Here is a 12,746-nt window from a genome sequence, read left to right as displayed (position 1 = left end):
ATAATATAGGCCTATATTTAATTATATGCTATAATGAGTGTGATATGAGTATGAGAATGAAAAACTGATGCAAATACAAAACAAGACAATAATTAACAAAGAACAATAGCCTACACAATACAATAAAACGGCCCGTTTATGGCTCGCACTGACGCGAAAATTAAGTGATGCACCATCTTGACAGGATTGAAAACGTGGAAATAATGAGCTTCCAGATGCGGCAGACAAGCTGTGTGCGCATGTCAGAAAATGATTTCGATTGAAAGCGTCAGCACATCACATGTAAACACCAGATCGGTTTAGATAATATCCCATGTAAACAGTCAACCGGAATCCGTCAATCAGAACGATCTCAATCAGAATAGCAAAAAAGTGTGCATGTAAACGGGGCTAATGAAACACATGGACAAACTGGGACAAACAAACACAACACGAACACAGATTAGAATGATTTCTGAAGGATCATGTGACATTGAAGGCTGGAGTAAAGATGCTGAAAATTCAGCTTTGCTATCACAGGAAGAAATTACATTATAAATAGAAAACTTATAAAATAAAGTCAACAAGTGCCCTTGTTACAGTGTAATTATACATTTCTGAGTAATAGTAATTAACATTTTATATTATACTTACTCTGCACATGCTCAGCAGACTTCTCTCTCTGTCTGTGATTTGTAAATAAACAAACAAATAAATAAATAGATTTGGAGATATTTTCGACTTTTGAAAAACAGATTTAACACATCAGATAATTTTTTGAATGTAGGTCCTACTCACTATTCCTGATGACTAAATGACTCTAATAATTCAGCAATATTGATTACCAATAAAGCAATGATATTGTTATGGAGGCATGGATTTATTTGAGGTTCAGTGCAGGCTGGTCAAGGTGTCATCAGTTTTAGCCTCTGTCTTGCCGATCCTCATTTTTGTGGCCAGGTGCTGACAGCTCTGTACTTAAATGTCATATTTTGCATAAGGCTTTGTTTTGGAGAGCTACTCTGATCTCCATGTCTACAGTGAACTTCAGGCACATTGTAACATGACCAAAGATATAGTTGAACTTGACTAATGCTGTGATTGAACTACTGGGACATCCAGACATAAAATGGACATGAAATGAAAGTTGTGTTGAGGCCCATTCACGCCAAAAAAGATAACTATAGCGATCACTATATTAATGTTCTGTTTATTATAAGAACGTGCTGCTGTTATGTCGTCTGCCGCTTTGAGTTGTTTTGATTATGAGGGCACAATTTGTTATTCTATAAAAAAACAAGAATAGTCCATTTTGATTTCATGGTGACTTTAAAGGCCATAGAGTGACGTTTCGTTGTCTCTGTTGACAGGGTGATGTCGGGTTGCCCGGAGAACCAGGGGAACCCGGATTTCAAGGTGACAAGGTATTTCAGCTAACGGCTTTTCTTTTGATTTATCCACACAGAGTGTATGTGTATATGTATGTGCATGCATTTGTATTTTTTGTGCATTCAGACACCCCAAATAGAGTTTTTTATTTGAATAACTATGTGCTGATTTTCCAGGGTATTCAAGGCTCACCAGGTTTACCAGGAATTCGAGGAAAGCCGGGACCACAGGTTAATTCGTAGGCTTATTTAATTGTGTTTTACCATGTTTATTTATCTAAAATCTTTAGTGCTGATTTGACAAAAAGCCAAATTATACCAAGCTCTTTTGTCTTTTAGGGTAAGCCTGGAGATCACGGCCCAGATGGTTTGCCAGGCCCACCTGGCCCTGAGGTAATTGTGCTGTCACTTTAGGACAAGTGTATTCTATGGTCATCGCCTTCTCTGTAGTTGCAGTTGCAGTGTCTATTATTGGATCATATTCCTTTCCAAGTTTAATTAAGTTCTCACACAAATTAATGCACTAACTCACACTAATTAATGCACTAAATTATATATATACAGTATATGGATGAGAAAGGCTTTGGAGACATGTCTTTCAGCTGTTCAACAAGTGTGCTTTAATGTTTTAAGTCTGCACCAAAAACTGCAAAGTCTTAGACTTACTACATAGAACTGTGCTTGTTGAGCACTTTGGCTTTAGTAGTTCCTTCATTTTGTGTTCATTTGAAGTCACTACAAAGAAATAGCCATTAATTTGCTCACACAGTCCTGCAATAACTTTCAGAGTGAAAAGTTGTAGTTGTGAGAGAGAGAGGGAGGGAGGGAGGGAGGGAGGGAGAATAGAGTAGCTGTGACAGAGCGAGTCTTTTTAGATAAAGACTTTCTCTTATTGTCTAATGTTGCTACTTTTTCTCAGGGTTTTCCAGGGGATATTGGACCACCAGGACATAATGGCATTGAGGGCCCAAAGGTGTGCATCTCTCTTCTTCTTTAAAGGTTCCCAATTTTTTTTATTGTGTCCCATATTGTAAAATGGTGGCAGATATGCTAATATTTAGATACTTTCCAGGGAAATGCAGGAGGGAGAGGGATTCCAGGCCCTAGAGGAGTTCATGGACTTGAGGTAGGTCCTGCTCATTCCTAAACCAGTGAAGGGCCTTACAAGGAAAACTGCATATAAATCCTGAATTTATAGCTGTAAATCTTATTGTACAACTGTTGTACAATGTAAAAAGGAAAAAGTAATAATTATCCTAGAAGTATTACTGTATGTGTCATTTAAAAACATAAAAAGTAATTTCATGAAAAAAAGCTCAATACATCCCCATTTGTAAGTCTATTAGCATGTACAAGGGAGCAATTTATAGTCAAAATAAGAATATGTAATAGGACCGGTTGTATAATTAAGTAGAATTAATAACTATTTGCTTTTAGGTGAAGGCAAATTTATTCATGTTTGGCAACATATCAAAACAAGACACATTCTTTTCTGTAAAAAGCAGGATTTTTATGTAGCCTAGTTGTAAACTAGTTTTTACCAATATACATCCTTGAAATGGCATTAGCATGCTCTGGACTCTATAATGTTTTAGGTGCTGACATTAACCCATTTGTGCCCACATTTTTCTGAATGGTTTCATGCATATAATCGTGTTAATAGTGTCCTATGTGAACATGTTCTGCATTTATTTTCCCCAGGTTTTTTTTTTTTTTTTTCTTGAAAATCATATTTGAATGTGCGGCAACTATAGTTGCCGGTGGGCAAATATGTTGTATGCGCCCCCTAACTGTAAAATATGAATAGGAGGAGCACATTTGGCATTTATCTCAAAATAACTGCTTTCAACAGATCAATCTTTATTCATAAACAAATTTATTATGTATAAAAGTCGAAGAACATTTGATGCAAACCCCAAAAAACTGCATCTAGCTTATAATCTCTTGAATATGAAAACACAACAACAACAAATCCATTTGTCTTAACCATTGTGCGCTGTTCAGGGACTTTTTGACCCACATTTCTAACTTTCATTCATGGGGATAACATGGATAATTTGACATGGTTTAGTGTAAGATTTTACACTAAAAGTAAAAGTAAAATTTTCACTTTAACCTGTAGATGGCTGCAGAACTATTTGCTATTTGACTAACTGAAAGACATATTTTCACACGTTTTTCCAGTTGTATTCATATCTACATATTATGAAATCACAATTATAATAATAAAAAATACTTTAACATTATTTAACATGTAACATTATTGAAAAACTAGATTTTTTTTTTTTCAGTACAAAAACTGCTAAACTTTGACAAAAAGTAACTTTTATTGTTATAATTGTGATTTCATAATATGTAGATATGAATCTAACTGGAAAAACTTGTGAAAAGATGTCTTTTAGTTTGAAACTTTTAGTACTTTTAGAGCTCTGCAGCCATCTACTGGTTAAAGTGATTTTTTTTTTATATTATCCATGTTATCCCCATGAATAAAAGTTAGAAAAGATGTTTTTCTTTTCTTTTTTTGAACATTTTGTGGAGTAAAAATGTCCAAATGTGGAGTAAAAACATTAATAAACTGAGTAAAATTACATTTGTTTAAAATATATATATTGTTACAAAATTACATTTTGTTGCCTGGGGTCTCTCAGACCCCAAACAGCCTGACTGTAAACCGCAAACGAACAGCGCACAAGGGTTACAGTTGTGGAACATAGTGCAGAACAAAGTGCAGCCATAACAGGGCATTGTGTATGTGTATCAAAAAGTTCAATGAAAATAAATAAATACAAATAAATAGAATGAAGAAAAATATATATCTATATAACAAACAAAAAAAAGGCAGATAACAAAATAACAGTACATACAGACAATTTATGAACAGTAGAGATGTCATTTAAAGGGTTAAGTTATGTTTATGCACTAAACAAGACCAATAACCTTGATTTATTAACCTATTAACACAGTATACCCCATTTTCCCATGATATATGTACTTACAAGGCATTTGCCCACCGGCAACTATAGTTGCCACTTGGACTTTTGACTAAGTATACAAAAGACTATAGATCTCTTGTAAGATTTGTTTTGTCTGGATGATTCTAGAGACCTTCATGATTATGTAGATATATATATATATATATATATATATATATATATATATATATATATATATGTCAACAAAAAATACTTATTAGTAACATGAAAATGACCTTTCTTTGGGAGGGTTAGCCTTCGCCATGCTTCCTGGAAGTAAGGGTAGGAGGTTGACAGCCTCATGTGACAGGAAGGAAGTGAATACCTTTTTTTTTTCTCTTGAAATCCTTTATTTGGTTGTTTGCTTGCATGTCATTGAGAAATAAAACATGGACTACATCTAGAAAAATACTTACAAAAGGAAAATGACAACTATGCACTGCGGTAACTATAGTTGCCGGTGGGCTTAATAAATTAACTGTTTAGATTGTTGTTAAAAAGAAACATCTGTTTGCAAGCTGTGCCTGTTGCTACTTTAACAGAACACTGAAGCACAGCTTTCACAAAATTAAATCAAGTGAACGAGACCAATTTAGAGGAATTATGCATTACTTGGTGTGGAAAATGACATTTCACTGTAATTTTTTTTACGGTAAAAAAAAAACATCAACTCTGATTGCCAGAACAATATAGTAGTAACATTATACACTTTACAGATTAAACTTAAATTTACAGTAAAAAAAACTGTAAATGTGCTTTTGTATGTCTTTTGTATGTGCTTCATTAAATATAAAGCCGTTTTACTCAAGATACCTTCAGGAGCAGGCAAAGATGAGCACAACCGATGTCCGTTGCATATGCAGATTGATATCTAAAAAAAAAAATTTCTTCTTATCACAAACATTTAGATATTTAAATAGAATAAAACCCCAACAATAAAAAGAACTAGCCAGGTTAGCTGATTACAACATGTCCGTAGTCCATAGATGTCGCGTAATGCCGCTAACACTTTATCCGACAAGCGGATGCAGTGAGTTTGTTCATGTGACGTTCGGCATGAAGCCTATATTAATAAAATAATGCAATAAATAGTAATTTAACAACATAAGAAGAAGGAACAGTTCAATTTTATTGAAAAATCATTACATTTGAGCTGTCATAAAGAGAATTCACTGTAAATTATAAGATTACTTTTTCTCTTCCAAAGACTGTACATTTAGCAGTATTTTACTGTAAAATTACATTAAATATATCATTAGATATATTACAGTTTTTCACCGTTTAGAGTAAAAGAACGTACCGTTAACTAATTAACAGGTTTTTACCATAGCACTTTTACAGGCTTTTACCTTTAAACTTGTTAATATTTTTACTGTGTATGGCCAAGAATATCATGTTTAAATGTCTCAGAAACAACACCACATTTTATATGGATCATTTCTGTTTTAACACTCAAATGAATGTACACTAAATGGATGAAAGTATTGGGACCATTGCACCCACAGGGACTGTAATGTAATTCTAAAAAGACATTAAAAAGGAGTTGGTCGCCCCTTTGCAACTTTAAAAGCTTCCACTCTTCTGGAAAGACTTTCCCCAATATTTTGGAGTGTTTCTGTGGGAATTTTTGCCCATTAATCCAGTTGAGCATTTGTGAGGTCAGGCTCTGATTTTGGACAAGAAGGCCTGGCTCGGCCTTCCAGTTCATCCCAAAGGTGTTTGATGGGGTTGAGGTCAAGGCTCTGTGCGGGCCTGTCAAGTTCTTCCACACCAAATTTTCCAACCATGTCTTTATGGACCTTGCTTTGTAGATTGGGGCACAGTCACTGCTGGAATAGAAAAGTGTCTACTCCGAACTGTTCCTACAAAGTTGGAAGCATAGCATTTTACAAAATGTCTTGGTATGCTGAAGCAATAAGTTTTCCCTTCACTGATCCCAACCCCTGAAAAACAGCCCCATACCATTATCCCTCCTCCACCAAGCTTGACAGTTGGCAAATTGCAGTCAGGCAGGTAACGTTCTCCTGGCATTCGCCAAACCCAGACTCGCCTGTCAGACTGCCAAACAAAGAAGCGTGATTCATCACTCCACAGAACACATTTCCACATCTCCAGAGTCCATTGGCGGCGTGCTTTACCCCACTCCATCCGACGTTTGGCATTGCATGCAACTGCTCGGCCATGGAAACCCATTCCATGAAGCTCTCGCCATACAGTTTTTGTGCTGACATTAATGCAAGTGGAAGTTTGAAACTCTTCAGCTGTGGAATCAGCAGAGCATAGTCAACTTTTCACACCTTGCAACCCAGCACTCGGTGACCCCGCTCTGTGACTTTACATGGCCTTCCGCTTTGTGGCTGAGTTGCTTGCTGCTGTTTCTAAATGCTTCAACTTTCCAATAATACCACTTACAGTTGACCATGGAATATCTAGCAGGGATGAAATTTCATGAACTGACTTATTACAAATGTGGCATCCTATCACAGTACCATGCTTGAATTCACTGAGCTCTTCAGAAGGACCCATTTTCCTCCACAAATGTTTGTAAATGCAGACTGCATGGCTAGGTGCTTGATTGTATACAGCTGTGGTACAGGGTCTGATTGAAACACCTGAATTCAAGAATAAAGAGGTGTGTCCCAATACTTTTGTCCATATAGTGTATAGTAAACATATCTCTACTAATTAGAAGCTCATTAGAATCCAAGATGTTTTCAGAACACTTTTGCGCATATACATATCGATAAAAAAGATTAACATCCTCATCAATATAATTTTGTAGATATAATCATTTTCTAAAATAATAATGATCCTGTTTTAAACCACAGGGGGATCAGGGCCCAGTAGGACCAGCAGGGGCTTCAGGAGTAGAGGTGAGTGCTCTCTTGAGATACCCAATAGATATCTTGAGTTAAACTTGAATTAGACATCTTAGCTATCGCCATATTAGCCTTATAACCTACTGACACTGTAAGGTACTCCATGGCTCATGACCAGAGGCTTTCCTTTAAAGCTATTGACGCTGGTTCATGTTTTGTTATAATGATAAGCTCCGTTGTATGTACATCTTCACATTTGAAATATAATATGATTGCTTATGGTGCTTACAGTATTTGGGACCAGTCTATTCCAGCCTGTTCATATTGCGATTGTAGCATCGGTTGCCTCTTTTTCTTGTAATTATATAATTTTGTTATGTTACAGTTGAGCATTGGTGATAAATAATAGGCTTCACACACTCCTGTTGGTTTATGTCACTCTCCAAAGACTTTTATAATGTATGAGTTTCATACCCTCCAAATATAACAGGTTTCCTCTCTCCCAAAACAATTTCACAAGAGTTTGCTGCTTTGAACGCTGCATCCGGACTTGACCCAGATTCAGCAATGATAGTATAAATTATAGTGAAGAATAGTCTGTCCTCATGCCATAGCCTGATGTACAAACAGCTGCCTGTACCTAGCAGCAAGAGATGAATCCAAATTAACAGTTCATTGCATTTAACCCAGTTTTTCACGCACAGACCTTGCCAAAGAGCGTACAGTTGGGGCAGTATGGATAATTTAGCTAATAAGACAACAGGGGTCAGACATTAGCTAATAGATGACCAGAGAAAATCCATCCCGTCTCCAACATAAACACTTCTTTGTGAGACTCAGGGTGACTGATGCTTCTGTTTCTGAGTTATTTCATGAAGCTGCTCTCACTGGGAGAGCTGATATGTTGGTGAGTGGAGGAGATTGGTCCCAGGAACAGGAGATAATGAGATGTCAGGGAGTAGATTTAGAGGATTGGGAGTCCAGTACTATGGGTCATTTCTGCTTTCTGTTCAGGGCAGACCTGGGAGGAAGGGTTTCCCTGGAATTCCAGGGGATGATGGAATGAAGGTAAGAATTCATGACAGCCAAATGACCACTATAATTTAGAGTCCAATTTTCCTCTTAAATGTGTTTCTTCAACTATGGCCTATGGCCCTATGGAAAATCTTCCAACTCTGACTACTTGATTTAATTTGTTTAACCATGTAAATACAGTACATTCAATCATTGTTTATTCCTTCCACATAGTTATTTTAACAGCGTTCTGTATTTTTGTTATACTATTTTGTAATAGGCTACATTTATTGAAAACTTTAAAGTCCTCATGAAATCAAAATGTAAGTTTTTTGGCTTTTAGTATGAATATGTTAGCCTTACTGTTATCTATAAGCTAGTGTGCTCCAAAACAATAACACAATTCACATTTAGAAGATATAAGGGTTCAAAACTTACAGTCTCTCACTTCCACCAATATGGATTAATGATTTTAATGTCATCACTCTGCACTTCTGCTTCTCATCAGATTTTCTGTCTAATCAAATGCTCTCTAGAATCTGAAGCATCCCGCCCCCAACACTATAGATATACACTGAAGCTCTGGCTGAAATCTTGCAATTGTTCACACATTTACTATTTTCTACAAGGTGAATGGCACATAGTGCACTATATAGGGGATAGGGAACTGCAGGTCCTTGTACTACAGGTGCATAGAGCCAATGATATATTGAAGAATGAACAAAAAGGGTGGCTAACCGCACACTGATCCACTCAAGACTTGTGAGTTAAAAACAAATAGACACCAGAAAGCAAACGTTTCAGCACATTGCTATCTTCAGTGCTGAGCATTTTCCAGTCTTGAGTGGATCAGTGTGCGGTTAGCCACCCTTTTTGTTCATTCTTCAATAGTACACAGAATGCCTAGCCTGGCAAGCCAGACCTACATCAAGATGTTAGGTCTGGCAACTCACCATTGGCCAAAAAAAAAATGTTGCTACCGCTAGGGTGCGTCTAGATTTCTAGGCTACAGAATGCCATATTTTAAAGCGATATGGAGGAAATTAGGAGGAAAAACGGTTAGACAGACTCAGCATTAGAAACAGCACTGACATAGAAGAGAACACCGGTTCCATGCACCAACAATAAATTACACACTTTTCAATCTAAGCATCCTCAGTTTGATTACATTCACTGTTTTGCTTTAGTAACAGTTTCATATTAAGGGCCCTATTTTAACGATCTAAGAGCATGGTCTAAAGCGCAGGGCGCAAGTTCACTTAGATCGTGTCCGAATCCACTTTTGCTAGTTTAACGACGGGAAAAATGGTCGGCGCGCCAGGCGCATGGTCTAAAAGGGTTGTCCCTATTCTCTTAATGGGTGTGTTTTGGGATTTACGTGCGTTAAACCAATCAGAGTCTCATCTTCCATTCCCTTTAAATGCCAGTTGACCGAAGTCGTCTCCAGAGCGCAAACGGAACTGCTCGTGCGCGAGGTAAAAGTGCGCAAGCAGACCATCTACGGGACAAGCCGGATTCCACCATATCTTTATGTACACAATAATAATCTTTTACATTGTAATCCTTTTATTTTAAATATTTGGCATGTTTGTGTGCTGCTGTATGTCCCTGTGTGTTTAATAAGCAGAGTGTACGCGTGTCATAAGGGCTGTCAAATGCAGCTTTACCGAGTTCAACGGCTCTGGGTGAGCTGTGTTATAAATGAAAAGCTATTATTAGTTGTTTTTAAAAGGGGAGGAGCTGCTCAATATGTCCTGTCCTGTTTTCCTATTTCAGTGGAAATTACATCAACAGTTGAATAACGCTGATTGTTGTAAGGCACTTCAGTGAGCCTTTAAGGCTAATTTCACAGCTAGCTTTTTCTATGTTTTGAAAACTCACAGACAGGGCCGTAATCAGGGTTTTCTAAATAAATGGGTCCAATAATTGAGCTTGCTGGTAGGTTTGGGGTGTTTTGTTTGTTTCTTGTCAGCAGCTTGTGTTAACATAAATCCCACCTATCTTGATTTGATTGGTCATCTCAAACATTTTGACATTGACCAGCGGTTTAGCAGCAATATATAGAGTCATAGTTGAAGAAACACCCTTTACTTTTTTTGTTCCCAATAAAGCATAAATAAGTCCTCTTTTAACTAAATGTTATGTTGTTAATGATTAAAATTAACAACTAAGAGAGTTTTTGTATTATAAATCTTGGCCCTTTGCCCTAGGGAGAGCCTGGAATCACTGGAAATCCTGGGATGCTTGGTGAGAGGGTAAAGACATTTTTGTATACATTTCTGGTACCTTAATAAACATGTTTTAAACTAGAGTTAATATTCTTTGATTGTTTTTGTCCTTTTTTATTGTGTACAAAAGGGTCTTAATGGTTTCATCGGACCTTTTGGTGAGGTGGGGCTTGCTGGAGAAAAGGTCAGTAGGTCATAATCATGTTAAATTCCGAATAATCTTGGTTCCTGTTTCTGTGGCATGTGTTTTAAATCAAATGTCAGACATTAATGTTGGTTTTATATGATGGTCAATGTTGTCTTTCCTTGATGTTAGTATTATCTTTTACTGTATTGTTTGGCTTAGATGTGTTTCTTGTGCTGTCAGGGAGATCGTGGTGAGATGGGTCTGCCCGGGCCACCTGGAGAAAAGGGAGCGATGGTAAGGAGTAAGTCTGGATCTCGTCTCTGCTCTCAGGGGAACTCTAATACCCACTTAACCTTGAGCAGTCACTATAACTATAACAGCTACAATGGTTGGAAAGTAGCAGTATGTGGGAAAATGCCTCATCAGCCATTTTCCATTCATGAGATAATCAGCTAGACCACTGCAAGAGTAATTTCCCTTTCAATGACATAAGGAAACTGTGGCCATTTGCTATGTAAAGTGGTTTGGGCCACTCCAAAGAAATCCAAGAGCAACCTTCCTGCCTTTCCAAGAAGCTTTGTCGTCATTTCAATGTTTCAGCGGTTCCTATAACACTTAAAACTGTCTGCATGTATTTGGTGCCCATGGCAATCCAAAAAAATATTCATTGTTAACTTTTGTGCACTTGCCAGCAAACAACATGGGAGTTTTCCTCCGTGTAGGTTTACATCAGAATTTCATCATGCTTATGAGAGCCCTTTCTTCTACACTGCAAAAATATCTAAAAATCCTTACAACATTTGCAACACTGCATAAGATATCAAGGTTTTCATAGGTTGATGTATAGTCTCAGTAAATGAAAAAATCTGTCATTTGCAGCAAGACAAAATATATTCTCTGAAAGCAAGAAAACAAGTAAATATTTAGTTTTTTCTCAAGTAAATGTATCTTGAAAGGATTTTTAAATATTTAAATGGACAAAATACCCATTAATAATAGGATTTTTGCAGTGTATTTAGCCAAATTAGTTAGTTAGTCAATTACTAAATGACATGACATGACAGTATGAAAAATGTTGTATTGCCACACCACCAAGTTTACTGCATTAATGCTATTCAGCACTCAGTCTGAAATGGTACAATGAAACAATTACAACTGAATAAATAGAATCACACTATAAAAATGTTAAGGTATCAGAAATTATTGCTTATTTTAGAGATTATTCTATAATGATGTCTGTGTCTGTGATTGTTTCTTAGGGACACCCAGGGGTTCCGGGTGAAAGAGGCCCATCTGGATCAGCAGGTACACCAGTAAGTCAATGTTATGTATTTTATAAACTGAATTTATTTATGCCTGGCCAAGAGTCTCTGCAAATAGTAACAGCAGCACAGATCGCAGCTCTGTTTTGTGTCTTACTTTGCTGTTGTAACTTCCAGATTCCGTGCAATCATCTGGTATGAATCTTTCTAGGTAAACCCAAAGTACAGAAGCATCTTAAAAAGTCAAGTCTGTCTCATTTTGTGCAATAATCAAATGAACATTTTACCTCTGCACAGCACCGTTTACATTCTCTCATTAGAGCTGTCCATGCACATTGATGATAGACACAGACACTAACGAAATTACTGTCCTACTAAATGAAACCCGACAACTCGTCTCGTTTCTTTGCTCTACTCACACAAATGTTGACGTCATACAAGCATTTGGCAGGAAATGCCTTTTAGAGGCACTCAGATGACCCTGTGAAGAGGGCAGAGTGCAGCGAAGTACAAACATAAACACCAGCCTTTGAAGGACAGAGCTTTCACCTTGCAGTTGTAATCGGGTCAAGTGATGTTTGTTTGCCTTAGGGAGACTCTTGCCAGCTCTAGCTGAGTTTTCTGAGGGAACATTCTCTTGCTGCCTGATTCAGGACTCTGTTCTTGTCCTGTGTTCTGTGTTCTCTAGGGGCCTCCCGGTTCTAGGGGCCTCAGCGGCACCAGGGGACCCAAAGGCAGAAGTGTAAGAACTGATCATCTATCTATCTATCTATAAATTACAGAAACGTCTGTCTGTCTGTCAGTGTGTCTGTGTGCCTGTTATTCGCATATCTCTCGAACCGTTAGTCCGATGACAGGTGTCTTGCTACAGGCATGAGTAAGTGCAGTGCCAAGTTTGACGTTGTTTGGATTAGAAATGCAAAAGATATTGTTAAATATATATATCGGTAAAAG

General features: G+C 37.2%; 1 protein-coding gene across 1 annotated transcript in view; it reads left to right on the top strand.

Moving 5' to 3' along the window:
* The window catches only part of col27a1b (collagen, type XXVII, alpha 1b), a 113,447-nt gene that overhangs the window by 71,569 nt on the left and 29,132 nt on the right, over window positions 1–12,746 (top strand). Inside the window, exons 17-28 of the mRNA XM_084414038.1 lie at window positions 1,350–1,403; window positions 1,545–1,598; window positions 1,707–1,760; window positions 2,287–2,340; window positions 2,440–2,493; window positions 7,171–7,215; window positions 8,176–8,229; window positions 10,386–10,430; window positions 10,534–10,587; window positions 10,771–10,824; window positions 11,790–11,843; window positions 12,481–12,534. Coding sequence (XP_084270164.1) covers window positions 1,350–1,403; window positions 1,545–1,598; window positions 1,707–1,760; window positions 2,287–2,340; window positions 2,440–2,493; window positions 7,171–7,215; window positions 8,176–8,229; window positions 10,386–10,430; window positions 10,534–10,587; window positions 10,771–10,824; window positions 11,790–11,843; window positions 12,481–12,534 — 630 coding nt within the window. The remainder of the gene's footprint in view (window positions 1–1,349; window positions 1,404–1,544; window positions 1,599–1,706; window positions 1,761–2,286; window positions 2,341–2,439; window positions 2,494–7,170; window positions 7,216–8,175; window positions 8,230–10,385; window positions 10,431–10,533; window positions 10,588–10,770; window positions 10,825–11,789; window positions 11,844–12,480; window positions 12,535–12,746) is intronic.

This window comes from Rutilus rutilus (genome assembly GCF_951802725.1).
Source record: "Rutilus rutilus genome assembly, chromosome: 7".
Classification (NCBI taxonomy): domain Eukaryota; kingdom Metazoa; phylum Chordata; class Actinopteri; order Cypriniformes; family Leuciscidae; genus Rutilus; species Rutilus rutilus.
The sequence above is the reverse complement of the archived record's forward strand: the minus strand, read 5'-3'. Positions and strand labels throughout refer to the sequence as shown.